The sequence below is a fragment of the Schistocerca americana genome, chromosome X (assembly GCF_021461395.2).
Source record: "Schistocerca americana isolate TAMUIC-IGC-003095 chromosome X, iqSchAmer2.1, whole genome shotgun sequence".
In the NCBI taxonomy this organism is placed as follows: Eukaryota; Metazoa; Arthropoda; class Insecta; order Orthoptera; family Acrididae; genus Schistocerca; species Schistocerca americana.
In genome coordinates this window covers 875719718-875737413 of record NC_060130.1, presented here as the reverse complement: position 1 = coordinate 875737413, position 17696 = coordinate 875719718, and the positions used below count along the sequence as shown (strand labels likewise).

The 17696-nt window shown below is 43.0% G+C and overlaps 1 protein-coding gene across 1 annotated transcript in view; it reads right to left on the bottom strand.

Annotated features, from left to right (window-relative positions):
• The window catches only part of LOC124555477, a 308379-nt gene that overhangs the window by 67477 nt on the left and 223206 nt on the right, over window positions 1-17696 (bottom strand). Inside the window, exons 3-4 of the mRNA XM_047129401.1 lie at window positions 4601-4720; window positions 164-307 (exon numbers count right to left, since the gene is read on the bottom strand). Of these exons, the coding sequence (XP_046985357.1) occupies window positions 164-307; window positions 4601-4720 (264 nt within the window). The remainder of the gene's footprint in view (window positions 1-163; window positions 308-4600; window positions 4721-17696) is intronic.

The following is a 17696-nucleotide window of genomic DNA, read 5'->3' as shown; positions in this document are numbered from 1 at the left end:
CATACATACATTCAGTAATTTAAACAGTATGCAAAATCATCTGAAATCAAATGAAGTAATACTGCATGTAAGATCATGTGCATCTACATGGCATTTGTGCAGATTATGCCATGCAAGATATATTTGCTGGCAGCAAGAAAACATTTGTTTCAGTTTAACCAACCTTACAATAACAGGTTTTTCACTCCCAGCAACAAAACCGAAGCCCAACTCAGGATGACGGCTGAGTTCCACTTCTCTTGGTTGAGGTGGTTCCTCTGTCCAGTCTTTACGAGGATCTTCATATGTTGTAGTTTTATTGAGATGACTGCAAAAAAGAACTTAAATTACTCTGAAGTCTTAAACAACATGAAAAACGAAACAGCTGAGGAAAGTGCAAGGGGTAAAACATAATTTTTCCCCATAATCCAAATGTCTGGATTACTATGAAAAAATTTGTAGATATTAAGCAGTTGGTCAGCAGATGTTGCCATCAGTTCCCACTAACAAATTGTAAATGATCATGGAAACCTTCTGCCGGCCCCTGAAGATGAAAATATTCTGAGGCTCTGGTCCAACTCTTTTTAATATTTACATTTTCATTACTGTTACTTCATTTATTTTAATCTAACATCAGCATAATAGAGGCACACATGATTTCCAATTGGCACAGCTCTCATATAGCTCTAAGCACTATGGGACTTAACTTCTGTCGCATTCGGGAGGACGACGGTTCAATCCCGTCTCCGGCCATCCTGATTTAGGTTTTCCGTGATTTCCCTAAATCGTTTCAGGCAAATGCCCGGATGGTTCCTTTGAAAGGGCACGGCCGATTTCCTTCCCCATCCTTCCCTCACCCGAGCTTGCGCTCCGTCTCTAATGACCTCGTTGTCGACGGGACGTTAAACACTAATCTCCTCCTCCTTAACTTCTGAGGTCATCAGTCCCCTAGACTTAGAACTACTTAAACCTAACTAACCTAACAACATTACATACATCCATGCCCAATGCAGGATTCAAACCTGCAACTGTAGCAGCAGCGTGGTTCAGGACTGAAGTGCCTGGAACCGCTCGACAACAGCGGCCGGCACAGCTCTAATGTTCAAACTGCTAATGCCAAGTGATTTACAACTAAATACAGCATACAAGATGACTGGTGAAACCGTCATATTGGAGAAAAAGATGAGTGGAATGACAGATAATAACAAAACAGAACATACACTACATATGGAAGTAGATGTAGACGATGTGCAATCTTACGACAGAATAGTCAAGTAGTTGTACATAAAGCTCACCTTTTAAGCTTCTGTTGTTCACTTTTTTCTTTTTCTTGTTTACCTTTATTTCAGCTACATTAATGCAAAAATAACATGGTGTCCACATAGAAAACTTTAATTTGTCAATGCTACAAGTAAAATATCTAGTAAATTAAGGAGAGTAAAAATAAAAATGATGTTAACAACAGAAAATCAAAGTTCTTGCATCTAGGACTGTGCTGATGAACTTTTGTGAAATTAAGAAGTAGGTGGTCATTATGAACTTTCTGCATATATATCAAGGTACTAATTTAGTTGCAGTCTCAATTATTACCACTTTTCGCAGTGGTTAGCACACTGGACTTGCATTCGGGAGGACGACGGTTCAATCCAGTCTCCGGCCATCCTGATTTTGGTTTTCTGTGATTTCCCTAAATCGCTTCAGACAAATGGTGGGATGGTTCCTTTGAAAGGGCACAGCCGATTTCCTTCCCCATCCTTCCCTCACCCGAACTTGCGCTCCGTCTCTAATGACCTCGTTGTCGACGGGACATTAAACATTAATCTCCTCCTCCTCCTCATTACCACTTTTGATGTGGAATTTAAAAAAAATGTTAGTTGCTATTACTAAACAAAAACTAATGCAAAGTAGAATTAATTTTACAGTTTTCCAGTGTAAATTAGTATCACCTGTCAATTTAAGCATTGCACACACTTTTCCACCATTAATCTAAACAGTACACTCCTACAGCTGCTCTTCTGGAACAGTGATCAACTGCACTAATCAAAACCAGTCCTTCCAATATAATCGCCACACTGTGCATGAAATGTTAAAAAAGTAATTCAGTTTCTTCAGTTGCGTTTTTAAGTCTCTCACCATAGAGAAAAACTGTAGAAAAACCAAACCAAAGTAAAATACTTTAATATACAGGGTGTGCCATTTATCTTTACCATCCTAAATAGCTGTTTCTCCATATGCAAAATTACAAAATGTTTCAAGCAAATGTTCTTTAGCCATCAGGAGGACATCAATCAGCATGATTGCCTTCATTGTAGCTTTGTTTTTTACAAAGGTATGAACAGCGGTATGACTTTTTTAAATTGAACCCTGTATTTTTTATTCAGTATTCATTTCCTCTCCTAAAGACCTATTCAAAAATGTATCACAGTGTACCATTCACTGAAACACAATGTTATTAATTACATAACACAACATTGATGTTGACTCTCCCAGTGCTTAGTGCAGGTACTTGGGGTAATGGAACACATCCACGTGCTGACGTTGACAGAGGACAAATGCAAACATAAGTAGAATGCATACCCATCATTCTGTCAATCATCGTCAGTTGAAGATTTGTGCGAATAGAATGTACACCAATGGAGAGAAGGTAGAAATGCTACTCATCTATGGGGAATGTAAGTTAGCATAACAGTAATTGCAATACTGTTTTCTTATGTATGAGTACATTTAGTACTGTAGTTTAATTCTTTTAAATACTGTTGTGTAGAGTATGCATAGAGTAAAGGTTGTCCTTCCTACAAACTGCATCTACATAATGTTTCTTTTACTGTTGTTGTTGTTGTTGTTATTATTGTTATTGTCAAAGATAGACAAAAAGCTACGCAGGCAGCGTAACTGTACAGAGAGTGATATCCTGACAAGAACCCAATGGATGTTTTCTTGTCTTGTTGTGATGCTTCATCGAAATGGGAAGTTTCAACTCACAACAATACAATCGTCATTGCACTCACACAGACGAAGCTGCAGAAGTTACTGTTCTCGCTTCTGCTGCTATGAATCTACATGTGAGCACACGAAGGCTTGAACATGAGATTGGCATTCCTAAAACCAGTGTACATCGTTTTCTTACATGCATTATTGGTCCAGCAAAAACCCATGATGGCTTAGACAGGTGGAACATCAGCATCAATGGAGAGTTAACGTCTGGTGTGGGATGCTTGGTACTACAATTACTGGCCTTTATTTCATTAATGGTAGTCTAAACGGCACAGCATATGCCAACCTCCTCAGATGAATTCTTTCTGTATGAAGTGCTGCTAAGAACTAGAATGCTTATGTGGTATCAACACGATGGATGTCCAGTACTGAATGCCTTGCATGCACATCATGTCCTGAACCAAAGGTATCCTGCCAGATGGATTGGTCGAGGAGGAACAGTTACTTGGAATGCTAGATCTCCTGATTTAAGTCCTCTGGACTTTTTTCTTTGGGAATACATTAAAGACATTGTCTATCATGATATTCCAACAACTCCAGAGGACATGCAAGAATGTATTGTGCTTGCTTGCAATTCTCTGCAGCAGGCAACACTGGAAGCAGTGAACAATTCTTTCATTCAATGAGTGCAGCAGTGTATCAGTGTCCAGGGTCACCACTTTGAGCACCTTTGAATGTTCTACTCCTGGGCAATGGTGCAGGAGAGTCAAAGTCAATTTTGTGTTATATTTTTACTTGGTTTTCATTTGTTTTCTGACAACTCCAGCAAGAGGACGAGTTTGTGATCCCAGGCTCAAAGTCAATGTTGTGTTATGTAATTAATAACGTTGTGTTTCAGTGAATGGTACACTGTGATACATTTCTCAATAGGTCTTCAGGGAAGGAAATGAATTACTGAATAAAAAATACAGGGTGCCATTTAAAAAAGTCATAACACTGTTCATATGTTTGTAAAAAAAGGCTACAATGAAGGCAATCATGCTGATTGATGTCTCCCTGATGGCCAAAGAACATTTGCTTGAAACATTTTGTAATTTGCATCTGGTCAAATAGTCATTTAGGGTGGTCAAGATAAATGGGCCATCCTGTATATTGTCAAGCTACTGGCAATTATGAACAGACTTCAAGAATTCAGATCAGCTATGCCCAAAAATAGGCTGTTCCCACCAAAGAAAAGAAATTATAGTGTATCTGATGCAACTGAGGGTTACATTTGTTCATTAAACAGCCTACCAGAGCATATTAAATGTCTTACAGGTAGGACAGTGGAGCTTAATAATGAAATAAAGAAAATCCTATTGGACAACTCCTTCTCCCCATTGAAGAGTATTAGCACAGAAACTCTTAAAATTAATATTTTAGGTTATTCTATAATTAATATCAGCACAATAAAACAATATTATTTCATAATATTGAGTCATTTTGTTGTACTGCACTTAAAATTTACATTCTTGACTTCTTTCCACGCGCCACACATACCTCTATGGGGAATACGAATAACGTAATTACGTAATTTTAGGAATAAAAGTAACAACTCACTGAACAGTTGAGGTGCTGAGCTGTAAATGTACACTATGTAATTTACAAAATACAACTTTGGTATACCAGTTTTTAACCTTGCACTTACTTGATGAAATATGTCTTTCCATTTGTGTCAATGGCTTCCTCCCATCCATAAGGGAAGCCATTACCCCTGTCTGTCCAAGTTTCAGCTGGTGGCAGCCATGAAGAAGTTTGTGTTACATGACTGAAACAAATTTGCATTACATAGAATGTGCATCATATTAACACTCTGTATGTACAGGTAATAGGTTAACGGTAGGAGATTAGTGGGTATGTGTAAGAGTATTTCGTATTCTGTAAGATGAAAAACAAAAAATACATAATTTAGAAGTATCAGTGCGTATCATAAATAGAAACCTGAAACATATTTCCATTTTGATTATAAAACTTGTATTCAATGAAATTTGTTCTCTTCCCTGCATGAGCCATGGACCACCTGTGGTGACCTTCGAATTCACACCTCTGAATCCTGAGTTCCTTGTATTACAACACTGAAAAAAAGTGTAATGGATTTCTGGACATCATATATTAATACAAAGGATCACCAAAGTTAGTTCTTGACTCCCAATATTCAGAACTGTATTCTGCTACTTAATGATACCCACCAAGTTAGCCAAGGGCACTAATGCGCTGCTTCCTGGACTCTGGTAGGTGCGCCAGCCCTGAATCGAATACATGCAGTGGATTAACGACAAGGGCTGGTGTGCCGGCCAGCCTGGATGTGGTTTTTTGGCGGTTTTACACATCCCACTAGGTGAATACTGGGCTGGTCACCACATCCCGCCTCAGTTACACAATTTACAGACATTTGAAAAACGTTTGCACTCTTTCATGGTTAACACTAGGTGCAGACAGCTGGGGTACACTAATTCCGTCCTGGCAGGTAGGGTGATAGGGGGTTACAGGGTGGTGAAAGGAAGGGCATCTAGACACCCTCTGACACTAACATCACCAAATCCATAGTAACAGGGTTGACCCCACACTGGAGTGGGACAAAGGTCTGAGAAAATGATGATGATGATTCTGCTACTTAATGATGGAACGCCTCTTCAAAAACAGAGGCAACTGTCTTTATGCTGACAACATCCTCCCTTACCCAACACCACAATAGGCCCTAGTGCAAAAGCAGCATTGGAATATTTTCAACAAATTAAAAAAGTGTCTGCACAAAACACTTTGTGCACACACTTACTGTACGCTTTTGTGGCCAAGGATCTTATGCTGGAGTTGGAAGCACTACAACACAATGAAGAAAAGCAAGAGATATTTCTAGAGTGATAAAACAATTTAGCAAACAGGAGTCAAAATTATTAACATGACTGCCTGTACCAGTACTGCAGGCTATAAAATACCACTACAAACTCGGCATGTGTGCTATAATAGTACATTTAATGTTACAGTCAGCTTTGCAGTGAGTATGGGTCACATTAGATTGGAGGGCTTCAAAATCACATTGAAGTGAGCACAGCATAACTTAAACCAACTCTGACTACAACCATGACCATGATCCTTGAGACACACTACATTTATTGAAACATACGTCAAATAGATTTACAGCATATATTGTTAAAAGATCAAACTATGAAATCAGAGGAACCAGAATGTCAAATAACAGGACAGTAAAATTCCAGAAAGTAAATAAAAAACAATGAGTTGGATGAATATAGCAGAGTGAAGATTAATTCCTAGATACAAAGAAAATGCTGAAACTGAAACATGTCAGTCTCCGCCACAACACAAACCATTTGAGAGTTGTTGTCATTTACACACCCAATATTTGTACAAAATTAAAAGACCGACACTGTGCTAAATTTAGGAATTTTTGCTGACATGCAATAATTACAGGCCACACTGAACCTCTGTAAGTAGCTGCAGTTTAATTATAATCACCCAGTTCAGTGATTGTATCTCAGCTATACTACTTTTCATTAGCATCGTCTAAAACTAACGTGGGGATGTTACACAAACTACGTAAGTAGAGAATTAGACTGGATCAAGTATTTGCTAACCGAAATGAATTCTTGTGATGCCTATTTTCACAGCCCCTTTTTCTGCTAAATGCTCTTGCGGAGAAATTCCTTTGTACAAAGGATATCGATATCTGTAGTATGCAAAATGCACGAATGCGTAAAATAAATACACACATCAGAAAAAGTTTTGCATCACCTAGGGTCCGGGAGTTCCGGAACTTGTACAGAAAATTGGAATAGAGGTCAACATAAACATCATTTACGCCTTTTTTTATTGCTTATGAAAACCACACATTGCATGTTGTACCACCATACAGCGAGACCTTCAGAGGTGGTGGTCCACATTGCTGTCCACACCGGCACCTCTAATACCCAGTAGCACGTCCCCTTGCAGGGATGCACGCCTGTGTTTGTAGTGGCATACTATCCACAAGTTCATCAAGAAACTGTTGGTCCAGATTGTCCCACTACTCAACGGCGATTTGGTGTAGATACCTCAGAGTGGGTGGTGGGTCACGTCGTCCATAAACAGCCTTTTTCAATATATCCCTGGCATGTTCGATAGGGTTCATGTGTGGGGAACATGCTGGACACTCAAACTGAGCGATGTTGATATCATGGACCTCGCCAGGGACGTAGGGAGTGAAGTTGCGCATCACGCAGCCTATTGCGCACAGTTTGAGTCGTAACACGACGTCCTGTGGGTGCACAAAAAGGATTATTTAACATGGTGGTGTTGCTGTCAGGGTTCCTCCAAGCCATAATCTGTAGGTAGCGGTCATCCACTGAGCGAGGCATGTCATGGACAGTTCCTGTCTCTCTGTGTCTCCTCCATGTCCGAACAACATTGCTTTGGTTCACTCCGAGACACCTGGACACCTCCCTTGCTGAGAGCCCTCCCTGGCACAAATTAACAATGCGGACGCGATCGATTTGCGGTATTGACCTTCTAGGCATGGTTGAACTACAGGCAACACGAGCCGTGTACCTTCTTCCTGGTGGAATGACTGGAACTGGCAGGCTGTCGGACCCCCTCCGTCTAATAGGCACTGCTCATGCTTGGTTGTTTCCATCTTTGTGTGGGTTTAGTGACATCTCTGAACAGTCAAAGGGACTGTGTCTGTGATACAATATCGACAGTCAACGTCTATCTTCAGGAGTTCTGGGAACCGGGGTGATGCAAAACGTTTTTTGATGCGTGTAAGTGATGTCATAGTGGAGGTAGCTTGCCATTACCTTTCTCCGATCTGTTAAGAAATGTAACTGATATCTATGTTGGGTGAATGACTGTTTTGTGTTGTGTTTTTATGGGTGAAGGAAAGGGAGAGGGTGCTGGGACTTAGTCTATTCATCTCTAATAGAACCAAGGGGACCGAAGAACGTCACAGACCCATCTGATGGATGGGTCACCATCAGCAGTGTTACACGTCCTCACTGCATGAGGCACTGCAGAGAGGTTTGGAATTTAACTCAGGACACTGGTGCAAAGTCTGGGTATCAGGAACTTTCTTCTCTGGCGAAAACAATTTCTTCGACTAACATGTTTCGAACGGGCTACCTGTGAGTTGAGCGCCACCTGTGGTTGCATTACCTACCTCAGCTAAGAATGCGAATTATATTATTTATTTAAAAAAAGTAATATGGTTTAGCGGTGTCTCAGCAAAGCACTAGGCTGTGGCGAGTAAACAATTCCATGCGTCATACAAGTTGACAAACTCACAACGCGCAACACTGGTACGTACTACAACCTACTGCAATTCTTAGCAGACCTGATGTCATCTTGTCACATAGCATAGATTAAGCACTTTTTCCTTTCACATCTAGACGAATTCACGCGAGTTTGCTCTCAGGTACATTACTTGTATAAACTCTGATTACATGATAATCACAGACTTTGTGCTACAGGCAGGCAGGCAGACAGATGCCATAAGCATCACCCTAAATGACAAAAAATTAATTCACATGTAATGTTCTGACTGTTGAGATTACATAAAACTCGGTAAGAAAGAAAACGGAAGAGCATTTCATTCCAATAAATACGGATTCCCTCAAAGAACCAAATACGAGTCTCTGGCTTCTCTGGTAACGTTGTCGGAGCACACGGGACAAGGGTACAGATAACACACAGGTAATGCAATGACGTAAGCGACTGCGGAAAAGTTTGCGAAGCGATTGTACAATGCAATCTTCTAGGTCATCACAATGTTCCCTGCAAACATACTTACAAATTAGAAAATGGTACATGCCTAGATTGTAATTTTAGCTATCGTGAAATTAATAAGTGAACTGTCCTATTTTTAAGTATATTAACTGTTCAGAACCAACAACCATACAACGACATAAAATACTACGAGGGGATTGTAGGAAAGAAGACTGCATAGCCCTTTTCATTTTGCTTAGCTCATGCTAGCCCAGGAAATCACTGTAACGTGTCACACAGCATATTGCCGTGACCAGGAATTGAGTTCCGTCGATTACGTTGACGGCAATTACAAGCAAATTTAGCAATTAAAAGCCAATTACTGCATCCGATCATCGCTGCCAGAATTTACGGTGGTCTCTTAATGAGAGTGTTAACGCCATTTCCCTGTTATTACCGCAATGCGGGCTATCGCCTACACGCCGCACACGCTTCATTTTCGTTTGCGACAGTGTCAGCTGCGCATTTCCGATACGCAGGTGGACATCTGGCAAACGTTTCAGCGCTCCAAGGAATCGTGCAAGCTGCATATATTTTAATAAGGAGTAAAACTTGTGTTTTCTTTGTGACAGGTGTTAAAATAAAAAAAAGTGTGTATCAATCGTATTGTATGTCAACCATATACTGGATGAGGCGCCCAACTTTGTTACCTCAAAAAACTTTTTCGCAGTCCCCTTTCACTTAGAGAAATAGCGACCAGGGTTCATGATACGAACCATCATTCATCACCGCGTTACAGGCATAAACTTTTTTATACTGGAGTTATAGTATTTCTTTATATCAGAATAGCAGAGCTGTTGGGGATAAATTAATTGATATAATTCTTTTGTACGTCTGACGAACAGTTGAGGAGTTAAAATACATTGACTATGGAGATTTTTGTGCAACTGTAGCGGTCATTTAAACGATGAGCCGCACGAAAGATTACGCTTTCTCCACGGATACATGAAATGTATTCGCAGTTGCGAATACGTAAAAGCGTCTGCTGTATTCGTGTATTTCATAGCGGCTGTAGTCGCTGCAGTTCTTTTGGACGTTAAAAACACAGGCACTGCAATATCGTATTTCTTCATGGAAACTAGCGCTACCGTACCGAGCTGTACACGATGTTGACGCCACTCTCTATGGAAAACTGCATCGTTCAGACAATGAGATGCATATTTAATACATCTGCTGCGGCGCAACACAGAAAATACAGCCACACTGTTATCACTCGATAGATCACAATTGCAGTCCACGCTTGGTCATCGTAAATTGTAGAATATACCGAGAGAATCATTCATTCAGATTGTCAAGGCTCAAGCTAGTCCGTCATTAATCCACAGAACAACAACAAAAACGTAGTCCAGTTGAAATTGAATGAACAGCCCAGGTCACGAAAGAAAAGTAAACACATCGAAGAAAGTTTTGCATCACCTCGGTTCCCAGAACTCCTGAAGAAAGATGTTGACTGTGGATATTGTATCAGAGACATAGTCTCTCAGACTGTTCAGAGATGTCACTAAACCCGCCCAAAGATGTAAACAACCATGAACGAGCAGCGCCTATTAAACGGAGGGGGTCCGACAGCCGATCATTTCCAGTCATTCCACCAGGACGGAGGTACACGGCTCGTGTTGTCTGTAGTTTAACCATGCCTAGACAGTCAATACAACGGTTCGCTCGTGTCCGTATTGTTACTTTGTGCCAGGAAGGACTCTCAACAAGGGAAGTGTCCAGGCGCCACGGAGTGAACCAAAGCGATGTTGTTCGGACATGGAGGAGATACAGAGAGACAGGTACTGTCGATGACATGCCGCGCTCAGATCGCTCAAGGGCTACTATTGCAGTGGGTGACCGTTACCTACGGATTATGGCTCGGAGAAACTTTGACAGTAACGCCACCATGTTGAATAATCCTTTTCGTGCAGACACAGGACGTCGTGTTACGACTCAAACTGTGCACAATAGGCTACATGATGCGCAACTGCACTCCCGACGTCCATGGCGAGGTCCGTCTTTGTAACAACGACACCATGCAGCGCGGTACATATGGGTCCAACAACTTGCCGAATGGACCGCTCAGGATTGGCATCACGTTCTCTTCACCGGTGAGTGTCGCATATGCCTTCAACCAGACAATCGTCGGAGACGATCCCTTTTGTTCTTGGGTGGCATCATGTGGGGCCGACGTACGCCACTGGTGGTCATGGAAGGCACCGTAACGGCTGTACCATTCGTGAATGCCATCCTCCGACCAATAGTGCAACCATATCGGCAGCATACTGGTGAGGCACTCATCTTCGAGGACGACAATTCGCGCCCCCATCGTCCGCATCTTGTGAATGACTTCCTTCAGGATAACGACATCGCTCAGTACAGTGGACAGCATGTTCTCCACACATGAACCCTATGGAACATGCCTCGGATAGATTGAAAAGGGCTGTTTATAGACGACGTGACCCACCAACCATTCTAAGGCATGTATGCCGAATCGCCATTGAGGAGTGGGACAATCTTGACCAGCAGTGAACTTGTTGATAGTATGCCACGGCGAATACAGGCATGCATCAATGCAAGAGGGCGTGCTACTAGGTACCGGTGTGTACAGCAATGTGGACCACCACCACTGAAGGTCTCGCTGTATGGTGGTACTACGTGCAATGTGTGGTTTTCATGAGCAATTTTCTGTACAGGTTCCAGAACTCTCGGAACCGATGTGATGCAAAGCTTTTTCTGATGTGTGTATATACGATAATGCAGTGCCTGTGTTATTCTGATTACGATGCAAAGTTCCTTTGGACATGCATGCATGGGCGACTACAGCCATTATGAAATACGTAGTTCGGAGCGGATGTCCCATGACACCCGTTCAAATTCACTGTTGATCCTTTCACTCAGTTTTTTAATTACAGAGGGCAGCTAACCCTCTGACCGAACACGTTGAGCTACCGTGCCGGCAACTCGTACACCAATTGTGTATGTATATTCCCGTACAGGTCAGACGTAGCACTTGAAAGACTTGAAAGTCGCTTGTCCGGTATTGGCAGAGAAATACGATATTACAGTGCCTATACGTCTCCAGAGGAACCTTACATCGTAATGAGAATAACACACGCTCTGCAACATCGTATTTATCTGCCGATACCGGGCGAACGACTTTCCAGTGTAACGTCTGACCTTTACGGAAATACACACAATGGATGTACGAGTACAGGTCGTAGACGCATGGTTGACGACGTATGGAAGTTTGGGACTGGCCGTGAGTCCCGCACGGATAGCCGTATGGTAGGGCGACCGCTTGCGACGAGCGAGAAATCCGGGTTCGAGTCCCACTCCGACACAAATTTTCATTGTCGTCATTCCATTCTACAGCTGATGGTTGGCCTTATTCGCAATTACGAATTTATTTAAAGTAAAGTATACTCCAGGCTGCGTGCTGGCGCCTCTTTCCAGCTGCTAGAGGAGTCACTGATAGTGGTCATCGCTGAGTATCGACCTAGCTGCCGGATGCCACAGATTAAGAGAGATGACGTGCTACAGACGCGAAATTTAACCGACAGGAAGAAGATGCTGTGATATGCAAATGATTAGCTTTTCAGAGCATTCACACAAGGTTGGCGCCGGTGGCGACACCTACAACGTGCTGACATGAGGAAAGTTTCCAACCGATTTCTCATACACAAACAGCAGTTGACCGGGGTTGCCTGGTGAAACGTTGTTATGATGCCTCGTGTAAGGAGGAGAAATGCGCACCATCACGTTTCCGACTTTGATAAAGGTCGGATTGTAGCCTATCGCAATAGCGGTTTATCGTATCGCGACATTGCTTGTCGCGTTGGTCGAGATCCAATGACTGTTAGCAGAACATGGAACCGGTGGGTTCAGGAGGGTAATACGGAACGCCGTGTTGGATCCCAACGGCCTCGTATCACTAGCAGTCTAGATAACAGGCATCTTATCCGCATGGCTGTAACGGATCGTGCAGCCACGTCTCGATTCCTGAGTCAAGATACGGGGACGTTAGCACAACAACCATCTGCACGAACAGTTCGACGACGTTTGCAGCAGCATGGGCCATCTGCTCAGATACCATGGCTGCGGTTACCCTTGACGCTGCATCACAGGCAGGAGCGCCTGCGATGGTGTACTCAACGACGTACCTGGGTGCACGAATGGTAAAACGTCATTTTTTCGGTTGAATCCAGGTTGTGTTTACAGCATCATGATGGTCGCATCCGTGTTTGGCGACATCGCGGTGAACGCACATTGGAAGCGTGTATTCGTCATCGCCATACTGGTGTATCACCCGGCGTGATGGTATGGGGTGCCATTGGTTACACGTCTCGGTCACCTCTTGTTCGCATTGACGACACATTGAACAGTGGACGTTACATTTCAGATGTGTTACGATCCGTGGCTCTACCATTCATTCGATCTCTGCGAAACCCTACATTTCAGCAGGATAATGCACGACCGCATGTTGCAGGTCTTGTACGAGCCTTTCTGGATACAGAAAATGTTCGACTGCTGCCCTGGCCAGCACATTCTACAGATCTCTCACCAACTGAAAACGTCTGGTCAATGATGGCCGAGCAACTGGCTCATCACAATACGCCAGTCACTACTCTTGATGAAGTGTGGTATCGTGTTGAAGCTGCGTGGGCAGCTGTACCTGTACACGCCATCCAAGCTCTGTTTGACTCCATGCCCAGGCGTATCAAGGCCGTTATTACGGCCAGAGGTGGTTGTTCTGGGTACTCATTTCTCAGGGTCTATGCACCCAAATTGCGTGAAAATGTAATCACATATCAGTTCTAGTATAATATATTTGTCCAATGAACACCCTTTTATCATCTGCATTTCTTCTTGGCGTAGCAATTTTAATGGCCAGTAGTGCACATCATTAATTTTTTATTTGAAGGTTTACGCCTGCAGTCTTGTCAAAACGAATTGGCGGATTTTAAGAGGAAGACACTGCAACCATTCATGCTGTCGATATCAGGAACACTAACTATATCAATGAAGACAAAGTTACTCATTTCAACCCAGAAAGGTGTTATTTCTTCAGGAACACATGTTTTAATAGCTTGACAGCTGCCAAAATAAATTAATCTAGTAACAAAGTACAGTTAAAGAGGAGCATAAAGGACTTTTTGGTGGTCAAATCCTCTTACAGCACTGATGAATTTCTTAGCAGAAGCAACTTATAATCTGCATGATATGTACTCTTAATACCTCACTTCGGCAGAGCTTCAGTGCTGTATAACGGCCTTGTAATTCTTTTTTTTTACGATTTTTGGCTAAAACAGGTTTGGATTTAAGATATGCACTTCAGTGCGTATACGTTAATGTTTGCGGTAAGCTTTTTAGTTGATTTGGAAACGAAGAATGTACCAAATTTAAATTTTTCACGTTCTTGAGGACAATTTTATTCAATATATGTCGAAGGAACATTAGCGTATCAGTTCTTTTGCAAATTTATTATGTATTTTTGTTTTTATGACATTCCATACCCTCAAGGATTTGTTCATTGCGGGTTTATGGAACGAACTATCTAATCAATAAAGTACTTATATCGTTACAAAGCTAAGATATGACACAAATGTTTGCAAAAAACGATAATATTTTACAGCCCCTTTCCTACCAAATACTCTTACAGAGGAACTGCTTTGTACAAGTAATATGGAAATCTGTAGCATGTAAAATGCACGATGATGGATAAAATAAATAACTGATGCCATAGTGGAGGTTGCTTGATGTTACCTTCCCCTGATTCCCAAAATAAAGCAAGCTGTAGTAATTTTTATAACGCGATATCAGGTACAGTGGTTTCGTTTTTCTTTTTGAAAGCAAAATGCAGAAGATTAAGTGAAAAAGGAATCCTAGAAACTGATGTAGGTTTGCTTCGTTACCACATACTTGTTTTTACAACATGAAATCAAAACTACAATTTTTCATGTACTGCAGCCGCTTCATGGAAACTTCTCGTTAATATGTCTGTAGCGAAGTTCATGAAGTGAAACGTGCATGCTAAATAGTTTGGACAAGAAGAGAATAGGACCTTGCGAAATGTGGCGCTACAGAAGAATGCTGAGGATTAGATGGGTAGATCACATAACTAATGAGGAGCTATTGAATAGAATTAGGGAGAAGAGAAATTTGTGGCACACCTTGACTAGAAGAAGGGATCGGTTGGTAGGACATGTTCTGAGGCATCAAGGGATCACCAATTTAGTACTGGAGGGCAGCGTGTCGTAGAGGGAGACCAAGAGATGAATACACTAAGCAGATTCAGAAGGATGTCGGTTGCAGTAGGTACTGGGAGATGAAGAAGCTTGCACAGGATAGAGTAGCATGGAGAGCTGCATCAAACCAGCCTCTGGACTGAAGACCACAACAACACAACAGCAGCGAAGTTCATATGCACACTAGTGATTGCATCCGCGTCATAAGAGTAATACCTACGAAAAGGTGACTACCAGGTTTAACGTGCATCGCACGCACCATTAGACTCTGCAGGTGAACTTGGCATTTGATGGAGGATTTTAGTCTTCAGGACACGTAGCCTACTCCAAATCTCTTCCTCTTGCAAGTGGCTGAGTGCACCCCGCTTGCCAACAGCGCTCGGCAGACCGGATGGTCATCCATCCAAGTGCTACGTCCGGATCGAATGTTATGAGACCACCGCGAATTTGCGATCTTAACTATAGCAGCAGATTCCAGCTACGCCTATTAAAATGTTATACTGTGTGTTTCATTCAGTTGCATTCAGTGTGTGCGGGTTAAGTACACTACGAACAAGGAGGAAACTAACCGCTGGCCCACACACCTGATCTTCAAAACAATAACGAGTAGCACACGGCTATTTCTGATAGGCATTTGCCTCGTCAGTGACGATAAAATCGGAAATGTCTTCTTCGTTTCAGGGGAATAACGCCAACGAATCTACGAAAGGGTAACCCGTAAACAACTGACGCTACCAAGTGTTCAGACAGTGATAGAATTTATGATCGTAATGTTTCACGCTGTAGCTATTACAGACGGTTGACAAACCTCTTCCACGCTTTCTGACTATTGCTGTCAGAGCAGGTACCAAGTAAAAATGTAAATGTCATGTGACTAAGGTCTCCGGTCCGGCAAACCGTTCGCCTGGTGCAAGTCTTTCGATTTGACGTCACTTTGGCGACCTGCGCATCGATGGGGATGTAATGATGATCATTAGGACAACACAACACCCAGTCCGTGAGCGGAGAAAATCTCCGACCAAGCCGGGAATCGAACCCGGGCCCTTAGGATGACAATCTGTCGCGCTGACCACTTTGTTTTCCCATTGTGTTCGTCTTTGAACGTTGTGTTTGGTCGTTGCGGACGTCGCAAGACATCCTTTTCAAGTTCGGTGGTTGATCCTTCCACTCCGTTTTTTATTACAGAGGCCAACCGGCTCTCTGACCAAATACGCTGAGCTACCGTGCCGGGCCGGCCGCGGTGGTCTCGCGGTTCTAGGCGCTCAGTTCGGAACGGCGCGACTGCTACGGTCGCAGGTTCGAATCCTGCCTCGGGCATGGATGTGTGTGATGTCCTTAGGTTAGTTAGGCTTAAGTAGTTCTAAGTTCTAGGGGACTGATGACTACAGATGTTAAGTCCCATAGTGCTCAGAGCCATTTGAAGCCTACCGTGCCGGCTGACCACTCACCTACGGAGGGCGGACGGTACCAAGTAGAAACGATATGCTTACAAGCTGCTCACACATGCAAGCACCGTGAGCTATCTAAGTCGATGTAAAATCCGTGCTGGAAGCTAACATGGATCAGTACTCTCACACTAGTATTACTGTGTCTGGCCTGCTACACAACCACTCGCTCCTTAAAGTCTCGCTAGAATCAAATAACTTTGCTCCCCATTCATTCATATTTTAATAACTCTATTTTTCAACTAGCCAGCAACAGACTGCAAAAGTTACTATTTAGCAAGTGGTAAATGACGTAACTTCCCACAAAACGCTTCTGAAGGCATTTTCTGAAAAGGTGCTTCGAACAGATGGTTCCATTATGGGAACTACTGGTTATACACAGAACAGTTCTTTCTGTCTGAGAACGACAGCTGCTATAAGGAATGCCCAACGAGCACCGACCGCCCGCCATGTCATCCTCAGACAACAGGCATCACTGAATGCGGATATGGAAGGGCATGTGGTCAGCACACCGCTCTCTCGGCCTATGTCAGTTTACGAGACCGGAACCGCTACTTCTCAATCAAGTAGCTCCTCAATTTGCCTCACACGGGCTGAGTGCACCCCGCTTGCCAACAGCGCTCGGCAGACCGGATGGTCATCCATCCAAGTGCTAGCCCAGCCAGACAGCGCTTAACATCGGTGATCTGACGGACACCGGTGTTCCCACTGCGGCAAGGCCGTTGGCTCGGGACAGCTTCAAGGCGCGTAAATCCCTTTCAATGCGTTCCTGATGTGCTGAATGGATTGGAGCTGGTGACCTCTACGGGTTAGGTAAGTACTCTTTTGCCCATGGAGAGTTCATCGAGCCAATTTTCCAGAGACAAGTTGTTGTTGTTGTTGTTGTTGTTGTTGTTGGTGGTGGTGGTGGTGAACTGCCTTAGGCGAACATACGTGTCACTGTATCGTTCGAAGAAGTTACATGTCCCATTTAATCCCATGTGAACATTACCCATACGAGGATTCCATAAAGGTGATGGAATAAATAGACCGTGGCACTACATAAGGATCCCATTCGGTAATTCTCCTACGTGATTTTGGAAAACAATGGCAAACCAAAATCTGGATGGGCGGGCGGAGTTTTAAACTCTCGCCTTCTTGAACCATGTCGTTCGATAGGTTTCCACAGTAAACACTTTGCAAGCTGGCTCAAGAGAAGCATATCACATCGGTCTGTTGTTGAATTCTGGAACAAGTTTATGCTCGCGTACTATGACATTTCTGGAGATTTAAAATCTCCTCTGCAGGAATCAACATGGGTTCCGAAAGCAATGCTCAC